At 37.8% G+C, this 23,051-nt stretch overlaps 1 protein-coding gene across 24 annotated transcripts in view; it reads left to right on the top strand.

Moving 5' to 3' along the window:
• NEK1 (NIMA related kinase 1) overlaps positions 1–23,051 on the top strand; it is a 144,313-nt gene that overhangs the window by 86,067 nt on the left and 35,195 nt on the right. For 23 of the 24 annotated variants that reach the window (XR_006290712.1, XM_037897511.2, XM_043545964.1 and 20 more), the window contains 9 exons: positions 2,287–2,370; positions 4,315–4,392; positions 5,952–6,047; positions 7,736–7,909; positions 12,291–12,356; positions 12,453–12,678; positions 18,544–18,696; positions 21,329–21,511; positions 21,990–22,116. Coding sequence is in view for 23 of the 24 variants with exons in the window: in XM_037897511.2 (XP_037753439.1) it covers positions 2,287–2,370; positions 4,315–4,392; positions 5,952–6,047; positions 7,736–7,909; positions 12,291–12,356; positions 12,453–12,678; positions 18,544–18,696; positions 21,329–21,511; positions 21,990–22,116 (1,187 nt within the window). In the remaining variant the exon portion in view is untranslated. The remainder of the gene's footprint in view (positions 1–2,286; positions 2,371–4,314; positions 4,393–5,951; positions 6,048–7,735; positions 7,910–12,290; positions 12,357–12,452; positions 12,679–18,543; positions 18,697–21,328; positions 21,512–21,989; positions 22,117–23,051) is intronic. The other variant, XM_043545966.1, reaches the window with a different exon arrangement.

Below are 23,051 nucleotides of genomic sequence, written 5' to 3'. Positions count from 1 at the left end.
ACCTTCCTAGGTAACGCATTCCAGTGTTTCACCACCCTCCTAGTGAAAAAGTTTTTCCTAATATCCAACCTAAACCTCCCCCACTGCAACTTGAGACCATTACTCGTTGTTCTGTCATCTGCTACCACTGAGAACAGTCTAGAGCCATCTTCTTTGGAACCCCCTTTCAGGTAGTTGAAAGCAGCTATCAAATCCCCCCTCTTTCTTCTCTTCTGCAGACTAAACAATCCCAGTTCCCTCAGCCTCTCCTCATAACTCATGTGTTCCAGTCCCCTAATCATTTTTGTTGCCCTCCGCTGGACTCTTTCCAATTTTTCCACATCCTTCTTGTAGCGTGGAGCCCAAAACTGGACACAGTACTCTAGATGAGGCCTCACCAATGTCGAATAGAGGGGAACGATCACATCCCTCGATCTCCTGGCAATGCCCCTACATATACATCCCAAAATGCCATTGGCCTTTTTGGCAACAAGGGCACACTGTTGACTCATATCCAGCTTCTCGTCCACTGTAACCCCTAGGTCCTTCTCTGCAGAACTGCTGCCGAGCCATTCGGTCCCTAGTCTGTAGCGGTGCATGGGATTCTTCCATCCGAAGTGCAGGACTCTGCACTTGTTGAACCTCATCAGATTTCTTTTGGCCCAATTCTCTAATTTGTTTCGGGCCCTCTGTATCCTATCCCTACCCTCCAGTGTATCTACCTCTCCTCCCAGTTTAGTGTCATCCGCAAACTTGCTGAGGGTGCAATCCACACCATCCTCCAGATCATTTATGAAGATACTGAACAAAACCGGCCCCAGGACTGACCCTTGGGGCACTCCACTTGGTACTGGCTGCCAACTAGACATGGAGTCATTGATCACTACCCGTTGAGCCTGACAATCTAGCCAGCTTTCTATCCACCTTATAGTCCATGTATCCAGCCCATACTTCTTTAATTTGCTGTGAAGAATACTGTGGGAGACCGTATCAAAAGCTTTGCTAAAGTCAAGGAATAACAAGTCCACTGCTTTCCCTTCATCCACAGAGCCAGTTATATCATCATAGAAGGCAATTAGGTTAGTCAGGCATGACTTGCCCTTGGTGAATCCATGCTGACTGTTCATGATCACTTTCCTCTTGTATAAATGCTTCAGAATTGATTCCTCGAGGACCTGCTCCATGATTTTTCCATGGACTGAGGTGAGGCTGACTGGCCCGTAGTTCCCAGGATCATCCTCCTTCCCTTTTTTAAAGATGGGCACTACATTAGCCTTTTTCTAGTCGTCCGGGACTTCCCCCTGATCGCCATGAGTTTTCAAAGATAATGGCCAATGGTTCTGCAATCACATCCGCCAACTCCTTTAGCACTCTCGGATGCAGCGCATCCGGCCCTGTGGACTTGTGCTCGTCCAGCTTTTCTAAATAGTCCCGAACCACTTCTTTCTCCACAGAGGGCTGGTCACCTCCTCCCCATGCTGTGCTGCCCAGTGCAGTCTTCTGGGAGCTGACCTTGTTCGTGAAGACAAAGGCAAAAAAAGCATTGAGTACATTAGCTTTTTCCACTTCCTCTGTCACTAGGTTGCCTCCCTCATTCAGTAAGGGGCCCACGCTTTCCTTGACTTTCTTCTTGTTGCTAACATACCTGAAGAAACCCTTCTTGTTACTCTTAACATCTCTTGCTAGCTGCAACTCCAGGTGTGATTTGGCCTTCCTGATTTCACTCCTGCATGCCCGAGCAATATTTTTATACTCTTCCCTGGTCATTTGTGCAATCTTCCACTTCTTGTAAGCTTCTTTTTTGTGTTTAAGATCAGCAAGGATTTCACTGTTAAGTCAAGCTGTTCGCCTGCCATATTTACTATTCTTTCTACACATCGGGAAACATTAATGCATATAGTCCTAGAGTTTGTTGCTCAATATTCTTAGTAATAGCTGTCTACATCAGTCGTCTTTCAAAAAAAAATCATTTCTTTTTAAATAAACACAAACACCCCAGACAAAAACAAAATCCCAAAGCCACCTCCATTCTTTTTGTAATAAATATAACTACTCCTAGTTCCCCAGATCTTAGCAATCTTAATAACCGTAAGCTTACCAAATTTAATATTGTGGAACACTAGTTACGGTTTTCATTCATTTCATTAGAGAAGAAATCAGCTGAATTTCTGTTAGAAATTAATAAATGTTAATTTAGCAGTAGTTTTTCCTTTGTTTGACCTTTTTGTGGAACCATATGAATTTAGATACAAAATGCAAAACTCATTGTTTCCTTTTATTTGAAACTTTACTTCTTTTTTCATATAGGAATACCTGGCAAGATTAAGACAGATCCGACTTCAAAACTTCAATGAACGCCAGCAGATTAAAGCTAAACTTCGTGGAGAAAAGGTTGGACGAAAATAACTCTAAAGGCTTTGAGGAGCTAGTAGTGAAGGGCTCTAGAATATTGCTCATGAGATCTTTTTATGCAGATGTAATTCCCCCCCCCCCCTTTTTTTTTTAAATGTACATCTTTTAGGCTGACATTTTCCATGTTGAGGCTTTATCTAAAGGCGAATCTTTTTTCATTAAGTATGAGCAGCTCCATATAGCCCTTGTGGAATAAATATGTGAAACTTTTTTATTCTTGAAAAGAAATGGAAGGAAAAAACAACAACCCTGGAACCATAATCTTTTAAAGAAGATTGTACAAAAAACTGCTGAAGTTTGAAACAATACAACTGAGGCGCTCTTTGAGTACTAGTACTTACTTTTCATTCTAGTCTGGCTTTGCCTTCTTGCTGTATCCTTAATTTGTGTATTTTGTTCTTTAATCCAGTCTAAGGCATTGAAATGCCATCAACAGGTTTAAAATGGAAATTGATTTGGATCAGTTTAAATGGCCAAAAAGCTGCCATGATACAGGGTTACAACCAAGGAACCTGGGGGAATCCCCCAGGGCCAAGAGGGGCAGAGTATATCTTAAGAATTTTTAAACTGCTCTTAAGGTTGTATATTTATGTAGGTATGAAAATGTTGGATTTTTCTAATCGATCTTTTACTAACTAGTGAATGTTAAAGTTACAAGTATGAAGCTTACCAATTATGTTGATAAAACACTATTTACATTTGTTGCTTGTTGCCTATTAGAACTCGGGACTCTTTCCTTTAAAAATACTTGGAATTTTTAACTCCTTAGAAGTGCGATGTGAAAGAACCTGCCAATGCTGTGTTAAGGTTGTACAGTTTAGCACTCAAGTCATAAAATTTAAAAGTTAAGATTGAATGCTCAATCTGAACTCTGATCCCTTGTGTGTATACATTAGAATACTGTCTTCACTTATGCTAACATGGCTTCTTCAAGTAGTTGTTCATATGGCTTCTACTTCTGGTGTGCTTGTGCCTCACGCATATGAGATCTGATTCTTTTGACCAGGAGTGTTTTTGGGGCCACAGCTGCACCCTGGATTTCCTCACGCCCCTTTTTCCTCCTAAGGCATAAAGGGCAAAGGAGGCCTCAGTTGTCCCTCAGTTCCTTCTTATTCTCTGTATCACTGAAACAGAATTCTCGTGGTGTATTCATACTTTTCTGCCACTCTAGTAGTATTTAGTTCTCTGTTAGTTAGCTAGTGTTTTAGTTGCCCAGTGGTGCATAGAGTTTTTCCTCCTAGTTAGTAGGCCTGGAGCCCACCCCTGTTACCAAGACTTCAGCTATGATGTTGGGAGCTAAATTCCTGAGGCTTAATGTCTGCCTCTCCTGTAATGCTTGTGTGCCACTTAATAGTGGGCACACTGGTGCTTGTTGTACTTAAGCAAAGGGCATACAGTATCTCAGACCTTGCCCCATCTGCTGCCTTTTTCATAAATGCTTTTATGTTAAATACAGTCTAATAGTATGTGATGGCAGAATTAGAGATGGCTTTGTAATGTATACAGGCAGGGTTAAAGTTGTGCATTCATGCTTAACTTTCTGATTTTGTGAGTGCTAAGCCTTGCAACCTTAATATTGTGTTAATGTGGTTATTGCTCTTAATAGAAACACATTCTTGTATGTATTTACACTGTAACTGGATTAAAGGTATTTTAAATGTGGTATACTTTTAAAATAATTGTTTTCTGTTGGTTTGTAAAAATTTCAAACTTTCAATTTAAAGACTGGATTTGTTCATAAAAGATGTGTTCCAGTTTAAACCACAGGTTACTGACCTTGATGCAGGAATTACTGAGTGAAATTTTATGGCCTGTGTTATGCAGGGAATTAGACAAGTTGATCAGTGTTCCCTTCTGGCCTTCAGATCTGTAAACTGTGAGCTAACTATGACTTGCTCACTTTTAAGAACTTTGACTTTGTAGAATGAAGCTGACGGTTCTGATGGACAAGAAGGAAGTGAAGAAGCAGAATTGAGACGCAAAAAAATTGAAGCACTAAAGGTAATTGAAAAAAGAGTTTTAGAGTAAATTCTTTAAAATCCAGTTAATATTCTTCTATCTGCATTGAATCAGGAAGTAGAATAGGAATACAGTTGTACAGTTTTAAAATTGTACATTTGTTATTTGCAGTAGCTACACTACATTACTAAATATTTGGTATTTCTCATTGTAAACATTAAATACTGTAATGCGTGAATCTGTGTTTTAATGACACCCTCTGTATATATGAAGAGGAGTTGTATTTTTCTGTAGCAAAACATACATTCTCTAGAAGTATGCACTGTGCACCATTCTTCATTTAGCTTCAGGTTGCTGTGGAGAAGTCTGATGGACATGTAAAAGTAAGTTTTTAGTCTGAGTTTAAACTAATTTAACTTATTTCTTCCAACACATAGGTTTGCTTACACTTTTTTGAAAGATAGAATTATAAATACTTTGAATTGTATTGCAGTAACAAAACTATTAAGTTGACATGTTACTTCAATACTAAAGCTTATTTTTGGTCACTTACACTATGACATGTTCATTTAAAAAAAAAAAAAAAAGCAAGCTACATTTTGAGTGAAGCTTTTCTCACTGTTAGGCTTGGTTCTGAAGACAGTTTGGTGTGGGCATGATGGAAATGCTGGAGGAAGACTGAGTGCACCATGAATAATCTGTCGTTTTTTGGGAGAGGAGGAAGGGGTTGAGTTAATTAAACACTGGCAAGAAAAGACTTTCCAGATGCTCTTGTATGCTTTGTGTTCAGACCTGATCTTCAGGCCATAGTGTAAACAAATGCAGTTGTGAATAAAGCTTCATGGCTTAATTTCAAAATTATATTTCTCTAGCAAAGTTTTTAGCTTTCTGTTCCACAGGAGGTCTACAGAGTTCAGAGCTTTTAGTCTGAATTCTGCTCCGTGGTCTCTTGTAACAATAACTGTCTACATCACACTAATACCAAGTATGTGTCCTTTAAAGTTGATGGGGAAAATGTGCAATGTGAAAACAAATTTGACTGTAACATTATGATTAAAGTAACTAATTTTGGTCTTTTCTGTATATGTATTATATACAGAAATGCAAAAATGTTTCATTTAATGTTCATTTTAACATAGTTATGGTTTTCTGTAGAAACCATGACCTTGAACTTCTGTATTGAAAATTTCATCTTAATGCAGCTTTAATTCAAGGTTTTTATTTCCATTTTGTTTGTATAAAAAGTGTACAAGGACATTTTGACATTAGAATCTTCCTTTAAAAATATATTTGGGGCAGGACATTTTGACATTAGAATCTCCTTTTAAAAAATGTATTTGGGGCAGGATGGATTGTTGTGAAAAGACTTAGAATTTACTTAATGTAGTTCACCAACTTTTATGTGGAACTATTTTGTATTATTAGGTGTTTTCTGAGTATGACATTGGTTCTCATATTTGACATGCAAAGTGTCACATGTTGAGAATTGAAGAACTGAGGATCTGGGATGTTTCATTTGAAGTGGTCTGCAGAATGAAGAAGTTGGAGAACTACTGCTTATGACATTGGATTGAAGCCTATTTTTTTTTTCTTATTTGTAGGCCCAAGCAAACGCGCGAGCTGCAGTTCTGAAAGAGCAACTAGAGCGAAAGAGGAAGGAGGCATATGAAAGAGAGAAGAAAGCTTGGGAAGAACATGTAAGAAAAAAAGAGCTTTCTTACACACTGTTGGTTTTGTTTGGCATGACCACTCCCCAGACTTGGTCTCTCAGCCAAAGAGTACAGTGTTGGCCTTATATTTTAGTCATATGAAGAAAAAGTTAAGATTTTCAGATCTCTGTAACTGTAGTTTTGGCTGCTAAAACTGAGGTGTCTCTCTCTGAGGGCACTCTTATTTATGATCTTAACTTCAGGCACCAGGTATGAAAATCTTGGCTTAAGTTTGAAAAGTACACTGAACTTTAAAAAAAAAAATCATTAGGATCATGTTGAAATATTTACTATTGTTCATGTGTTGTTGAAATCCACGTAACTGTTCTTTTAGTCATAAAAACTTTGGAGTGAAAAATCAGATTGGTAAAATAGCAGCATAAAAGAAGAATGTTTTGATGCTTGTAAGTAGGAAATAGTGAAAGAATACAGCTGGTGATCTTTTTAGGCAGCATGAAATGATGTGTGAAACTATTTGTCCCTTTTCATAGTACATAGGAGCTTGTTGACAAGCTGTGCTCAACTCAGAAAATCTTTAATGAATGAACAAATGGTGATTTATAATGATGAATTTTAACTGGTTTCTATTGATGCAATGAACTGCAACAGTGGCAGGAATTAATGTTATAATTTATACTTGTTTTCAACATTTGACAGGCTATAGTGCTATTTTCAGTCTTTCACTTGGTGGCAGTGCTGTTGTGAATTTAAAACTAAAATAAATAATGAAATTTACCTGAAAATGCTAAAAACAGGTTTTCATAAAATCTAACACCCACAAACTGTACTCCTTTTTAAAATACTCAAGCAAAAAAAAATGTATTTTGGGCAAAAATTCAAGGAAGAAAAATACAAATAATATTTACTGTCTTGTTGTTCCCCAGCAGTAAGTGAAGAAGCTTTCAGCCTTGTGGTGTGATTTCCCACCCACCCCCTACAACAAGTCTTTTTAATATTTCATGGGCATATACAGGGTCTTTTAAAAATAGTTCTCATAAACTGTTTTTAAAGATGTCCTGTCAAATTAAATCATGTAATTTTAAAAAAACCTACCTGTGAGTACTTCAGATGTCACTGAGGCATGTCTATATTCTGAAACTACTTTCTTTTCAAGGGGTTCTACCATCAAACTTTAGATCAGCAGTTTATCATGCCTTTACTATGGTAACTCTTTGGGTACTGAAATCTAGCTGTCTTCACATCAATCTGGCTAATTTCCCATATTTCTAATTGTTTAACCTTTTTTTTTAAAATTATGACCCCTGTTAGCGCATACATGCAGAACCTTTTTATTTCTCCATTCTAATACCCCTTTCTTTTTGGGTTTTGCTAAGTTTAGAGAGTGCCTCTCTACTATATTGCTGCTTTATTTTACATGAGTTGAGTCTTTAGTGTAAAGTGTTGGTCTTTCATAATAAATTAAGAATCTACAAAATATTTAACACCTGTCTTTACAGAGTGAAGATATTTACCACTTAATTTTGTTTTTGAGGAAATAAATGTAATAACACTTGACAGTTCAAGGAGAAAGTCTTTTTCTGTCATAGGATTAAATGAAACTGGCAATCTCACTTTAGATTTAAGTAGATTCATGGTACATTGATGACTTTGTGCTATTTTTGTTGGTTCATGTTAAAATAGAATAGTTTTTGTTTTGTTTTTTTTTATAAACACAGTTGACAGCAAAAGGGGTAAAGAATCCTATGGTGCCTTTTAATGTGTCAGCAGCTGGGGTTAATCCTGTCCCTGGGCAACAAGAACCTGGAGGACCTCCTGCCAAACTACAACTTCCATTGAAGCCCAGTACACCACTTATATCTATGACTTCAGCTTTGAAGGAAGTGGGTGTGGTAGGTATCTGCTAAAATCTAAAATGAACAAAAATAAAAAATGAAAAAAAATCTGCTGAATTGGCACAAGATTTTAAAGATATATTAATCCAAAACTGTTGGGAATTTATAAACTTAGTTTAAGAACACTATGTGTTTTTAATGAGAACTGGATACCTTAGAATTTGATGGAATTAGTATTCGTATAAATTACAGATCTATCAAGTTAACCTCCACAGAGATCATCAATTTATAATTTAGATTGGTCAACTTTATTTACTATCAATGCAAACACTAAAAATCCAGAATATCACCACTTGAGCTAATTGAAGTCCAATGAGGCCAAGATTTTGCCCACAGTCTGGAAACTTCCAGGGAGGTCATTGGGAAGCTGGAGCATCAGTTCTTTCCCCCTCCTCCCGCCCACAGACAAGGTAGTTACAAAACAATTTTTGAACTTATGACTGTTTTGTGTTAGTCCTTTCTCAGAGTTTTAAATTAGCTTACTATGTGAGAAGTTTGAGAAGATTGCTATTGTCTCAGACAACAAAAATAATAGTGACAACAGTTACAAAGAGTTTCTTCTTGCTTTTTTTTTCTTTATTCCGGGGCCTTGATCCTGCAAAAGCTTATATATGAGTTTAACTTTATTATTGTGAGTGTCCCATTTAATTTCAGTGGACTAATGCAGGAGCAAAATTACAGATGTGTGTGTTTGTAGAATGGGGGCTTTGGATATTATCTTTAATGATTGGGACACAATATCTTACAGGATTTTTTTTCAGTCATACAATCAATGGAAATATGTAAGAATACATTTTTCCTCAATATGGATAGTTCTCATCATGTCTCCTCCTCTATTCAGCCATCCATCTTGCATTAATGTCATTGTTGATTCTTTTAAATCTTCCTTTGATTTTTTTTTTCCTTTTTTTCACTTGAAACATCTAGTTATAGAGCTTTTTTGTGTCTACTCATCTAAACAAATTTAAACTCAATTGTTTATATTTCTTTAAATTGTTCAATTTGTGCTACGTTAAAAACTGTAACTTTTTTAGCAAGTTCCAAGTCTCTGACTGACTTGCAGTTGTTTTTATAGTCTGATCAGTGATATGGATCTCTGCCATGTTTAGGTGTTGAAGATGAACAGACATGCTTCCTAAAATGAAGCTCAGATTGAGTTGCTGGTGGAAGGTCTGGAAGAAATATTTAAATTAGGGCTGACAAGCGATTAAAAAAAAATTAATTGCGATTAATCGTGAGATTAAAAAAATTAATCGCACTGCTAAGCAGTAGAATGCCATTTATTTAAATATTTGTAGATGTTTTCTATGTTTTCAAATATATTGATTTCAATTACAACACAGAATACAAAGTACAGTGCTCACTTTATTTTTATTTTTATTACAAATATTTGCACTGTAAAAATGATAAAAGAAATAGTATTTTTCAATTCACCTCATACAAGTACTGTTGTGCAATCTCTTTATCATGAAAGTGCAACTTACAAGTGCAGGTTTTGTTTTTGTTACATGACTGCACTCAAAAACAAAACAATGTAAAACTTCAGAGCCTACAGGTCCACTCAGTCGTACTTTTGTTCAGCCAATCACTAAGAGAAACAAGTTTTTATTATTTTACAGGAGATACTGCTGCCTCCTTCTTGTTTACAATGTCAACTGAAAGTAAGAACAGGTGTTTGCATGGCACTGTTGTAGCAGTGTCACAAGATATTTACATGCCAGATGTGCTAAAGATTCATGTGTCCCTTCATGCTTCAACCACCATTACATGCATCTATGCTGATGACGGATTCCACTAGATAATGATCCAAAGCAGCGTGGTCTAACGCATATTCATTTTCATCATCTGAGTCCGATTCCACCAGCAGAAGGTTGATTTTTCTTTTTTGGTGGTTCGGGTTCTGTAGTTTCCACATCAGTGTATGGCTGTTCTAAGACTTCTGAAAGCATGTTCCACACCTCATCCCTCTCAGATTTTGGAAGGCACTTCAGATTCTTAAATCCTGGGTCGAGTAGTGTAGCTGTTTTTAGAGATTTCACATTAATATCTTCTTTGCATTTTGTCAAATTTGCAGTGAAAGTGTTCTTAAAATGAACAACATGTGCTGGGTCATCATCTGAGACTGCTATAACATGAAATACATGGCAGAATGCAGGTAAAACAGAGTAAGAGACATACAGTTCTCCCCCAAGGAGTTCAGTCACAAATTTAATTAACGCATTATTTTTTTTAATGAGCATCATCAGCATGGAAGCATGTCCTCTGGAACGATGGTTGAAGAATGAAGAGGCATATGAATCTTTAGCGCATCTGGCATGTAAATATCTTTCGACGGCAGCTACAACAGTGCCATGCAAATGTCTGTTTTCACTTTCAGGTGACATAATTAAGACGTGCGCAGCATTATCTCCTGTAAGTGTAAACCAACTTGTTTCTCTTAGTGATTGGCTGAACAAGAAGTAGGACTGCGTGGACTTGTAGGCGCTAAAGTTTTACTTGGCGCTAAAGTTTTACTTGGTTTTGTTTTTTGAGTGCAGTTATGTAACAAAATCCCTACATTTGTAAGTTGCACTTTTATGATAGAGATTGCTCTTCACTACTTGTATGAGGTGAATTGAAAAATACTATTTCTTTTATCATTTTACAGTGCAAATATTTGTGATAAAAATAATATAAAGTGAGCATTGGACACTTCGTATTCTGTGTTGTAAATGAAATAGATATATTTGAAAATGTAGAAAAACATCAAAAATATTTAATAAATTTCAGTTGGTATTCTATTCAACAGTGCGCAATTAATTTTTTCATGTCAGTTCATTTTTTTTAATTGCGTGAGTTAAATGCGATTAATTGACAGTCCTAATTTAAATTATTATTGTGCCTATATTTCAGTCATTGTAGTAGCTTAAAAAACGGTCTCATCAAACTTGACAATGATTTGCTCTTCCACGTCAATAGATAATTTTATTCAGTGGCACATTTGATCCTCAAAAATATCCTCCCAAAAAAACACCCTAATTTAATATCCACTTTTTTTGTGATAACCCTAAATCTTTTCTCTTGTTGCTTAGTAACTGTTGGCAGGACTTACATTTTACCTTACAAGAATTCTGTTTTCATTACATCATTAAGTTGCTTATTTCCTTCCACGTCTCTCAACTTTTAAGTATGTTAAGTCAGATAAATTCATGCAGTGATTTTTGGTAATGCTTATCACTCACTTGCAATATTAATGAATAGTTGTCACATTTACGATAGCAAGAAACAATCATTTAGTGAAATCAGTACCCTGAATTCTGAAAAATAAGCTTCCTGAGTTTATATAGAACCTTATTATCACATATCTCACTTACATTCCAGGATTTTCTGTATTCTAGCAAACCATGCTCCTTAGTGGTACACAGTACCATTCATTCGTCTCTCTTCAACATTCATTGGCCGCTGATTCTACCCAATAGCAGTCGCCTTTTTCCACCCACTCTTTTTCCCCCTCTAGAAAGCTGTGTAATTTTCTTCTTCCTAGTCGCCATAAGCTGAACTTTGATGTTATCACTTGCCTTTCAGTTTATTCTAAAAAATTTTGATTTCATAGATTGAAATTGCTGTGTAATGTTTCTGATGCCAAAACCTTTCAAATGTTTAAGCTCCTATATGTTTCTGTGTGACATAAAAGTTCAAAAATACTTGATAAAAATCTCAATATAGCCATAAATAAGGGGCCACCATAAACCGGTGTTACACAGTTGCCAACATAATAGCATTTATACTTTTTTGAAAAAATTGTGGATCCATTTTTTTTTCCTTCTTCTCAATCTGGATGACTACTTTTGATACTACCGATTACTTTGTGTTCAAATATTGAGAAGATGATGTTTCTCTCATTCTTCTCCCTACTTAAATCCAACCACTCTAGCCACTCAATTTTTATTTGTAATGAAGATTTTATGTCTTCCCTTCCCTTTTCCTTTTTGTGTAGGCGTATCTTAACTCTTTCCTTGCCCATTTTCTGTTCTTTAAGGAGTTACTCAATCTTAACTTCAGGCATAAATGGGAGTGTTCATAGATAATGCCCTACTTTATCTCCCCTGGTTTATGTTCTGATCCTTCTTTTTACTGTCTGCTTATACAGACTCTTAGCTTTTTAACTTTTAACTTCCAGGTACTGAATGTTTCAAAGACAAAATTGGTCCTAGAAATTCTCTGAGTAAAGCTACATAATAAAAGTATTGTACAAAAATGAAAAGAGTGAACAGTTATCAATGGAGAGATTTTTAGAAAGATTTTCTTCTTCCTTCACCTAGTACAGACTATAAATATTCTAAAGAGATTTTTCTGGCTTGCATTCTTGCATTGAATTTCATGCTTCCTGGATCTACAGGATGAAAATACAACTGCTATCCAGGAAACCACAGAGGAAACGAAGAAGGCAGATCTTGCTGTGCAAGTAAGTCAAATTACATTTGGTTTTATTTGATTTTTCCTGTTCCTTTCCCTTCAGAATTTAGAATAATTTAACTGGTATACTTTTGCCCTTTTTCAGAATAAAAGAGAAATACTAAGAAGATTGAATCAAAATCTTAAAACACAGGACGATGTAAAAGGAATAAAGGAGCCTAAAGACACCTGTGAGGCAGCTATGGCTGAAGAGAGTAAAGAAGAAGAATATCCACTTCTAGTAGATCGCAAGAAATGGGAGGTGGCAGCAGCTGAGTTGGTGGTTCCTCTTGCACAGCTAACTATGGAGGAATCATTGTCGGGGACAGAGAGTAAGCAAGCTTTCTGCTTTGCCTACCTGAGCATTTCCATCACTGATACCTAGGTGCCAATCTGTTGTGTGTGGTATCAATTCACTAGAATGAAAGTGCTCCTAATCATAACCCTTTCACTATCTAAATGGTTACTCTGCCTCTCAGTCCAAGTTCTTCAAAGACTTCAAGATGACTATGTTCTAGGGCTGTCAAGTGATTTAAATCGCGCAATTAATTGTGCTGTTAAACAACAATAGAATACCATTTATTTAAATATTTTTGGATGTTTTCTACTTTTTAAAATATATTGATTTCAATTACAACACAGTATAAAGTACACAGTGCTCGCTTTATATTTATTTTTTATTACAAACATTTGCACTGTAAAAAAGAGAATAAATAGTATTTTTCAATTCACCTAATACAAGTTCAGTAGTGCAATCTCTTTATCACGAAAGTTGAACTTACAAATGTAGAATTATGTACAAAAAACCTTCCTTCAAAAATAAAACAATGTAAAACTTTAGAGCCTATAGGTCTACTTCTTGCTCAGCCAATCGCTCAGACAAACAAGTTGGATTAGAATTTGCAAGAGATAATGCTGCCTGCTTCTTGTTTACAATGTCACCTGAAAGTGAGAACAGGCATTCACCTGGCACTGTTGTAGCTGGTGTTGCAAGATATTTACGTGCCAAATGCCGGGTTCTGCTCGCTAACAATCCAGAGCAGACTGATGCATGTTCATTTTCATCATCTGAGTCAGATGCCAACAGCAGAAGGTTGATTTTCTTTTTTGGTGGTTCAGGTTTTGTAGTTTCTGCATCAGAGTGTTGCTCTTTTAAGGCTTCCGAAAGCATGCTCCACACCTTGTCCCTCTCAAATTTTGGATGGCTGTAGCTATTTTTAGACATCTCAGATTGGTACCTTCTTTGCATTTTGTCTAAATCTGCGTAGAAAAAACATACGCTGGGTCATCATCTGAGACTGCTATAACATAAAATATATGGCAGAATGTGAGTAAAACAGAACAGGAGATGTATACAATTCTCCCCCAAGGAGTTCATTCACAAATTTAATTAATGCATTATTTTTTTTTTAAATGAGTGTCATCGGCATGGAAGCATGTCCTCTGGAACAATGGCTGAAGCATGAACAGGCATATGAATCTTTAGTGCATCTGGCAGGTAAATATCTTGTGACGCCAGCTACAACAGTGCCATGTGAGCACCTGTTCTCATTTTCTGGTGACTTTGTAAACAAGAAGCAGGCAGCAGTATCTCCCGTATATGTAAACAAATTTGTTTGTCTTAGCTATTGACTGAACAAGAAGTAGGACTGCGTGGACTTGTAGGCTTTAAAGTTTTCCATTGTTTTGTTTTTGAGTGCAGTTATGTTTAAAAAAATAAAAAATAAAAAAAATCTACATTTGTAAGTTACACTTTTATGGTAAAGAGATTGCACTACAGTACTTGTATTTTTCAATTCACCTCATACTATTTCTTTTATCGTTTTTACAGTGCAAATATTAATAATTAAAAATAATATAAAGTGAGCACTGTACACTTTTTGTGTTCTGTGGTTGTAATAGAAATCAATATATTTGAAAATGTAGAGAAACATCCAAAAATATTTAATAAATTTCAATTAGTATTCTATTGTTTAACAGTGTGATTAATCGTGGTTAATTTTGTTTGATTAATCGCAGTTAATTAACTAACATCCCTACTGTGTTCTGTTTTGGTTAAGAATTGATGTACGAGTCAAGGGATTAACTAGTTTTACTGAGCTGGCCTCAAAGGGGTTAAGTTCTACTGCTAGAACAAATAGTTAACTGAGCTTGAGAGTTTGTATAAAGTTATGCTGACTAACTCCCATTGCAGACTATCACTACAAGAATCTTTTTACAGATTTATTAATCACACATAAGAAGGTAAAGCAGTTAAGGCATTTAAAATTTAAAAAGTGAAACAAAACCTCACCATTAAAATTTCCATGCTACCCTTTCCATTTTAGATGGTATTAAAAGCCTTTGTTAGGAAAAAGAATCAGTCATAGGATGACTTGTTGCTGAGATCTGAACCTGTTTCTTTTGAGGACAAGACAAAAAAATTACAGAAGGAAAGAAACCATATCAAAGATACGACAGAGATACAGTTACTGTCTTTTTCACTTGCATTTCAGCTGCTGGAAAATATTCAGGCAAAACTCTTGCTTTTTTACGTATCTGGCTAAAGCATTATTTTTAATTTGTCTCCTTGATCACATTTTGGTTTTTGGAGGGGGGTGAGGCATATATGAGCAGAAACCTTCAGTCTGTATCCCAGATGTTCAGTTGTTTAGTATTTAACCCAGTGGAGCTGGTGATGTCATCTGGCTTCCTTCTTCAGTGTGTTTAGAATATCTTTCAGGATCAGGAAAACAGTGTAATGGCAAATTCCTGGTTCCCAGTATATGATGGTGAAGTATATTTCCTCCCGTTGTTCCTTCTCAAATAAGCTACCAAATACACCCAAAAAACCCAATTTCATTCCATTAAAACTGATCATCTGGTGGTCTCATGTATAGGCACTTATTTTCACTTTAATATCATATTGGCCCTGTTTCTATAGCATGTTTTGACTTTACTCAGCGTTTCCTAATTATAGATATTAGTTTATATAATTTGACTCTAATCTGTGATCATTTTTATAAAACCATTTATATACTGATCACTATGGCCTCTTTGTTACCTTTTTTAGTTCCACCTCTTTGGACCGGCTAAAATTCTAGCCCAGAGTATCAGTCTCCACAGAATTAAACTATCATTCTTCTTCAAGTGTTGTCTCATGTCCATTCCATGCTAGGCGTGTGCGCGTGCACTGCATGCAGAGTTGCTGGACATTTTTTCCCTTAGTGCTGTCTGTAGGACTGGCTCTAGCACTCCTTGGAGCTGCACGCACATGCACCAGTATAAGGGGCTCTGCCCCCTCTCAGTTCCTTCTTACCGTCCATGATGGTTGCTTGGAGTGATCCTTCCTGCTCTTGCAAGGCTTCCTTCTCAGTGGTTTGGACTTTTCTGTCATATATTATATAGTTATTGTAGTTACTGTATATAGTTCTTACTACTGTTAGTATGGATAGTGGTCCCTGTCATTGAAGGACTTTCGCCCCTAGGGCTGGGCATGTCCCAGTCCCCGGACTTCAAGCTGTGTGCTGGCTCCAGCAAGCCCATGCCTGTGAGTGACCCACACTCTAGCTGTCTAAAGTGCCTTGGGAAAACTCATATGCATGTGCTTCAAACACGCTTTCAAAAAGATAGAAACATTTGTCTGAAGGCCTTCCTCATGGAGGCAGCCTTCAAACCGGCCTCAGAGCTGAGCCGCTCTGAATCGGCGCCAAGCAGTTCAGCTTCTGTGTGAAGCGCTCCATCGGTTCCATGCTCCTACTGGCACCATTCTCCATCTGTGGTGCCAAAGAAGAAGCATAAGAAACAGCTTCACCCGAACCTCGCCTCCCTGCACCTGACAGCATGGTTGCTTCGTGGCTGAAACCTGAAGAGCAGGCCTGCTTGGAACAGGGTTACGACGAGTCTTGCTGGGTAGCAGAAAGCCTGCCACCAGGGCCATCTACTTGGCTACTTGTTGGGCCTCCAAATGGAATCTTTCTCCATCCCAGTCTTCTCTGCAGTCTGTCTTGGACTGTCTGCTCCACCTAAAACATCAAGGTCTGGCTCTCTCATCTAGTAAGGTTCACTTGGCAATCATTTCTACCTTCCACCCTCCAGTGCAGAGCAGATCAGTGTTCTCCCATGAGATGACAGTCAGGTTTCTCAAGGGCCTGGGAAGACTCTGCCCTCAGGTTCATGAACTGATTTCCACAATGGGACTTAAACCTCGTCCTGTTAAAGCTCACGGGGCCTCACTTTGAGCTGTTAGCATCTTGTTCCATACTGCTTCTCTCTTGGAAGGTTGCCTTCCTTGTGGCGATCACCTCAGCCAGAAGGGTCTCTGAAATCAAAGCCCTGTTGTCAGAACCCCTGTATGTGTTGGTCGTCAAGGACAAGGTCCAGCTGCTCTCCCATCCGGCCTTCCTACCAAAGGTGGTGTCGAATTCCACAACAACCAGGACATTTTTCTTTCGGTCGTCTTTCTGAAACCTCACAAGACCACCGAGGAGCGCTGGTTCCATTCATTAGACATTTAGCAGGCCCTAGTCTTCTATGTCGAGAGGACTAAGCCCTTCTGCAAATCTACACAACTCTTTATAGCAGTAGCAGAAAGGATGAGAGGGCTGCTGATGTCATCCAAAAGAATCTTGTCCTGGATATCCGCCTGTATCTGGACTTGTTACAAGCAGACGAAGGCTCCGCCTCCAGCCATCGTGACTGCTCATTCCACAAGAGCTTAGGCTTCATCAGCAGCATTCCTGTCACAAGTACCAGACCATGACCTCTGCAGAGCTACAATATGGTCGTCGGTCCATACCTTTGCATCCCACTACACCATCACCCAGCAGGCCCGTGATGATGCCAGTTTTGGAAGAGTGGTGTTGCAGTGAGCACATCCATAAACTCCGAGCCAACCTCCAAGGGGTACTGCTTGAGTCACCTATCGTGGAATAGACATGAGCAAGCACTGAAAGGAAAAGAAACAGTTACTTATCTTTCGTAACTGTTGTTCTTCGAGATGTGTTGCTCATATCCATTCCATGACCCACCCTCCTATCCCTCTGTCGGAGTTATCAGCGAGAAGGAACTGAGATGGTGGCAGAGCCGGCGGTGCTCCTTATACCGGTGCATATGAGCATGGGTTCAGGGGGTGCTAGAGCCAGTCTGAGGGATACCACTAAGGGGAAAATCTCTGGCAACTGTGCACGCGGCACACACATACCTAGCATGGAATGGACATGAGCAACGCATCTTGAAGATCAACAGTTACGAAAGATTAGTAACCATTATTTCTTCTGATGGGTGTATGCCATCTCAAAAGTACTAAAGATATAATGGAAGAGATTTTTCAATTTAGATTTATTACTTTTTTTATGTTGGACCCTTTCTCAGTTTAAGCTTGATAGAATTCTTGATATTGTTGTTCAAGCTTAATATTCTTAAATTTTGTCTTCTCCACGTCTGATAGTCTTGAAAAGTGGGAGTTCCCCTTCTCCCTAGCAACTGATCTTTTGGCTCTAAACTAAAGTGCAGGACTGCTGTTCAGAAAGGATGTTGCAAAACCCTCTGCTTTTAAGCATGCATAAAATGGGAAGCTCAAAGTCTCCCTTTGCAGCAGAACCTTTCAAAGGAATTTTTAAAAATTTAAACTGAGTTTATCTAATTTTCTTTATTCTGTTGGGTGCATTTCTCAGAATTATTTTCAAATATATATATTTTTTGGAGAGCTTGAGGGCTTCTGAGGCAGCACCTTCCTTTGCCCGCCCTTTCCCTCCCAATCCTTCCTTCTGAAATGGCAGACGCAGTCAGCAAAATAAGGGTAAGAAATGTTCCTATTGTCCCTTCCTTCCCCAAAAGACAAGTTCTTTGGGGCAAAGGTGAATTTCTTGGTATGAAGTCCAGGTCTGCACAAACCTGTTGAAAAGGCTGTGGAAAATTCCCCTCTTTGTGTGGCTTACCCACATTGCCTCAGGTACTAAAAACTAACAAACAAAAAAGACACACCACCTCCTTCTCACTAAAACATATTGGTGGGGCTGCTGCTGTTTAAGTGGAAATTACAGGGGAAACTTCTGAAGCTGGTGCCCAGAGAGATTTTCTGACTTTTTAGATTTAATCAGGGATCTATCTTTGCAGGCTTGTGTGTTCAAAATAAAAAGCAATAGACATAGTCGTTCCTTGATTTTATAGGATTGTGAACGATGATAAACAGATATGTTCTTCATGATTCCCAACAGGACAGACCGTGGGGGAGGTAATTAAACTAGATGTTGGTGAGCCCCAGAGAAAAGTTTGGGGCAAAAGCCCTACTGATTCAGTTTTGAAGATACTGGGGGAAGCAGAGCTACAGCTTCAAACTGAATTATTGGAGGAAATAATTATCACAAATGGTAAGCAGGAATTGGGGGTTGTCTGAACTGCAGGGTTAGAAAATTACCTTGCATAGAGCTTATGAGAGTAATGTTTTTTCCTGTTGAACTTCTTAGCACAATATAATATCATGATTTGGCTAGTTCTTCGAGTGATGGTCCCTACTGTATTACGCTGAGGGTTCGCATGCACCTGGAGTCAGAGAATTTGAAAAGTGTCTTGATCTGCACATATGCCTGGATCACCTTGTGCTTCTGTCCAAGGCAATAAAGGGTGGGGCAGACTGACTTCATCTACAGTTCCTTCTCCGCAGTGCATGGTCTCGGTCAAAAGTTTGTGTCCTTGTCTCTGACACACTTATAAAAGATGGTTGTCAATAGTTTTAGTGATTTTTTTTTATATATATAGCAGTTTTACCAGTTTTGTTTTCTTTGTAGTTTTAAGAGTTAATAGTTTTAGTTATTGTTTTAGATAAACTTCGGGCTTCAGATTCTGTTCCTCCTGTCCATGATCCTTCTTGGTCAGCAGCGACCACCAGTGCTGTCTCTACTGCCTGGGAGAAGATCATATCCGTCTCCAGGTGCAGTATTTGCTAGTCCTTGCTCAGCTATGCCTGAGAAGGCTGGGCACTTAGTCTCCAGAAGCATCTCGTGGAGCTCTCCATGAGAGCACATTCAGATCTAAGCCAGAGGAACCGCCCCCCCCCCCCCCATACATTGGTCTGATTCAGCAAGGAGCACGCTTCCCGCTACTATGGCTGACCCCAGTGCTGGTAGAACGACCCCCCGAGACCCCAGGGTGGGACCTAGCTGGGAGATAAGAAAGCATGGGACTAAGTCTTCCTCCAACTCAAAGAAGATGGACACTCCCTCCACTAGCTCAGCCCAAGGGGATGGAGTACTTTCCGAATCTCTCAGGCATGAGAAAAAGACCCATAAACAATGAGATCCAGTGGTTCCAGGCGGTACCGATGATTCATTGCCATTTCTGGCACCCCCATAAGATGTGGATGAACAGACACTAGTTTCAAATTCTCTGACTCCAGGTGCATGCTGTGCATGCATAACCCTCAGTGGAATACAGACAAGGAACACACAAATCTAAGAACTTCCAGTTACAGGTAAGTAACTGTCACTAATTTTTCAGGTAGGATCTTAATTAACAAGACAGTAAGTCCGCTATTCAGCAGAATTCTTTTCAGCAGCTGTTGCTCACTTGCTTATGTGCTGAGGACTCCTTCCTAGCAATAGAAACTTATTCTGTTCCTGTTTGTTCCTTCCTCTTCTTCTTCTTCCTCATTCCCACTCTCATATATCAATTGTGATAAATACAAAGAAACAAAATTAAACTTGATAAAGAAACAGGATGCTAAAAAGGACTGTGAAAGGCAGGAAATTTAATTTTATTGAAGCAAATTTGAAGTTGCTTCAAAATAATATTAGAATATCTGGACCTGTGGGTTTTGTTGTTTGTTTGTTTAAATGAATAGCTTCCACTGGACAAATAAATTTATTATTTAGCTCCATAATCTTCTTCTCTGTGTTAATTCAGGATTAGACATCTGGCAAAGTGGAATCGTTTGGACAAAAAAGTAGGAGTCATTCTTTAAAACCAGTATCTTGACACACTTGTGGTCTGATATTAGATAAATGTATTGAGCTCCTCACCTATCAATCCTGGCACTTCCAAAGCAGCTGTCTCTGATAGGATTAATATCTTTCCCCTGTGTTCTTTGGCCTCTCTTTATTTTATTCCCCCCCCCCCTCCGCCCATGCTTCTGGTGTTTAAATGCCAGATGCTGTTAGTGTTTCAACATCTAATGTTAGTTTCTTTCCTTGTGATTCTCCACTGAGACAGTGGACCATGCTGTCCTGGCAGAGAGAGACAAATCAGTGTAATTGCACACTGGGATTTTCAACTCTTAAACATAATCCCATGCTCTAAAACAAACTGAGTATGTCTAACTTTTTGGAATGGTACATTGGTGTACTAAGGTCGTAAAAGTTTCAAAAATCTTAAGAATTGGGATTTGACAACAATTAACTGTCTGTCTTTTGCAGTTGTGCTGGGTAGATCATTAAATACCAATAGTTATTCTCACCTAATCAAGTAAACAGAAAATTCATTCAGCGTAATGTTAAGGCACATAAATCATATCATCTTACATAAGTCATTTGTAATAATGTCAGTTTTGTGTCTTTTGTGATCTCTTTTCATCCTTTCAGGGATATGTGAACTCATGTATGTTTCCAACCTTTGTACTCTTACATTTTCATAGATTAGGTAAAAAGATTCCTTTGGTAAAACTTGTAATACTGCAAAAGAATATTTTATATTAGTCTGAAGCATACAGACTTAAAAGAGCAAGACAGTTCCATTTCTGGGCAAATATAGTGTTTTTATTTCCCTGCAATTATGAAAATAGTAATAAATAAATAAACCTGTTACTATTTTTAAAGCATAGTAGATTCACCTTTCCTCTTCATGATTTTTTTTTAAAGTTTGTAAACATGGTGTTTTCCTTACTTTTAGTATGTGTAGTTGCTTATATTTAAAAGGGTTATCAACTCTACAGTTTACCCTTTTTCATTACCAAAACAGATAACGCTCACTTTTTAAAATTGTAGAATAAATTTGTATTTGATACTATAGATGTTCCTGAAGAAGGTTCTCAGCCCTTAACCGTGAAAGAGAACAGTGAAGTAGAAATTGCTTGTATTGGAGAGAAATCTTCATCTCCAGTTGTTGGTGTCATAGAATCTGAAAGGACAATACCAGAGGAGTCACAAACATTTGATGCCACCCAAGTGCTGTCCAGGCCTGTTGTGCTACATGGTATGATTTTCATTACTAATTCTAAAATAAACATTTTCTTAATCAGTAGGGAATTAAAAATAATGTAATTGGTTTGTTACTTTTTTAAATAAAACATTGCCAGAACTTTGATGTATACTAATACATTAGTATGTCATATTACAGTTCTAGTATATTAAATGCCAAAAACTTGTAGACGATGTTAAATTGAGATACTGGGGATAGAATTAAGGAAATGCTGAGTTTTCCTTGGAGGTGGCCTCTCCATATTCCCAATTGTGGGTTGGGCACCCTGGCACTGCTGTGCTTTGGGAACCTACTGGAAAGCAGTGCCTTTTGGGTCTGCAAAAGTGCCTTCTGTTAAAGTCCTAAAGTCACTGAACCTCCAAGAATGTAAATGTAACCTTTTCAGACAAGAAACATTTTTGTGAGGTTTTTTTTTTCATTTGAGCATCTGACTGATACTCTGTAGTTGTGATCATTCTTTTATTTACTTTAGAGCTGTATGATTTGGAAGCAGAAATGTTGGAAGAAACTGAAAAAAATAAAAAGTGCAAAAGTGACCAACTTCTCATCACTGTTCATGATGTGTGGGTTAAAGAAAGGGAAACAATAACGGAGAATGAGTAAGTAACAATTTTCACTTTTTTTTTTTTCTTGGGCACTGTCTGTAGAGCCATTCAAAACAATAACTAGCTTTTGACAGACTAGTACTTTAGATATGTCACTTAATTAAAATGTTCTACTTGGCTTTAGCTCTGATGCTTCTAATTGTCTTGTTAACGTGGGGTATATCTACTCTTGGAAAAAAAACCCATCGCTGGCCCGGATCAGCTGACTCTGGCTCTGGGGCTCAAAAATTGCTTGTGTGGACATTTGGGCTTGGGCTGGAGTCTGAGCTCTGGGAGCTTGTAAGGGTGGAGGGTTCCAGAGCCGGAGCTCGAACATTCACAAGCAATTTTTAGCATGTGAGCCCGAATCAGCTGATCTGGCTAAGCTGCTGCCATGTCATGGGGCTTTTATCCCTGTGTCAGGATGGATTGGATTTAAATCAAATTGATTTAAATCACTAGTCAGGAAGAATCAATTTAATCATGGATTTCTACATAAAAGTGCATTCTTGTTGGTTGTTATAACCTTAATACATATTCTTCACAACTCAGAGATAGATGTAGGTTCCATTTTTAGGAGGCACACAGTATACATTTTTTAAGTGATTTATTTTGAAAAATTTTCAGATTAGTTTTACAGCTATATCAGAAAATGAATGATTGGTTATTTCATTTACCAAAGGTAATTGAAGCAGCAATTTATGAAGTCATTGGGAGGTGAACGATCTCCAGTTCAACAGGTTAATCATTAATATTTGGAGAAATTTCTTTCCATGCTGTATTAGGAGGAAAACATCACCAGACAGACATTTAAATTGTTTTATTTAACTATTTCTCACCTCTATTTATTTATTTTATTTATTTATTCGTTTAAAAATGTTTCTGCTGTTAACAAGCATGTTATCTCTGGAGAGACAACTCCACTGTTAGAGAACTGCAAAACTAAGCAT

Source organism: Chelonia mydas, chromosome 4 (assembly GCF_015237465.2).
Source record: "Chelonia mydas isolate rCheMyd1 chromosome 4, rCheMyd1.pri.v2, whole genome shotgun sequence".
Taxonomy (NCBI): Eukaryota; Metazoa; Chordata; order Testudines; family Cheloniidae; genus Chelonia; species Chelonia mydas.
The sequence above is the reverse complement of the archived record's forward strand: the minus strand, read 5'-3'. Positions and strand labels throughout refer to the sequence as shown.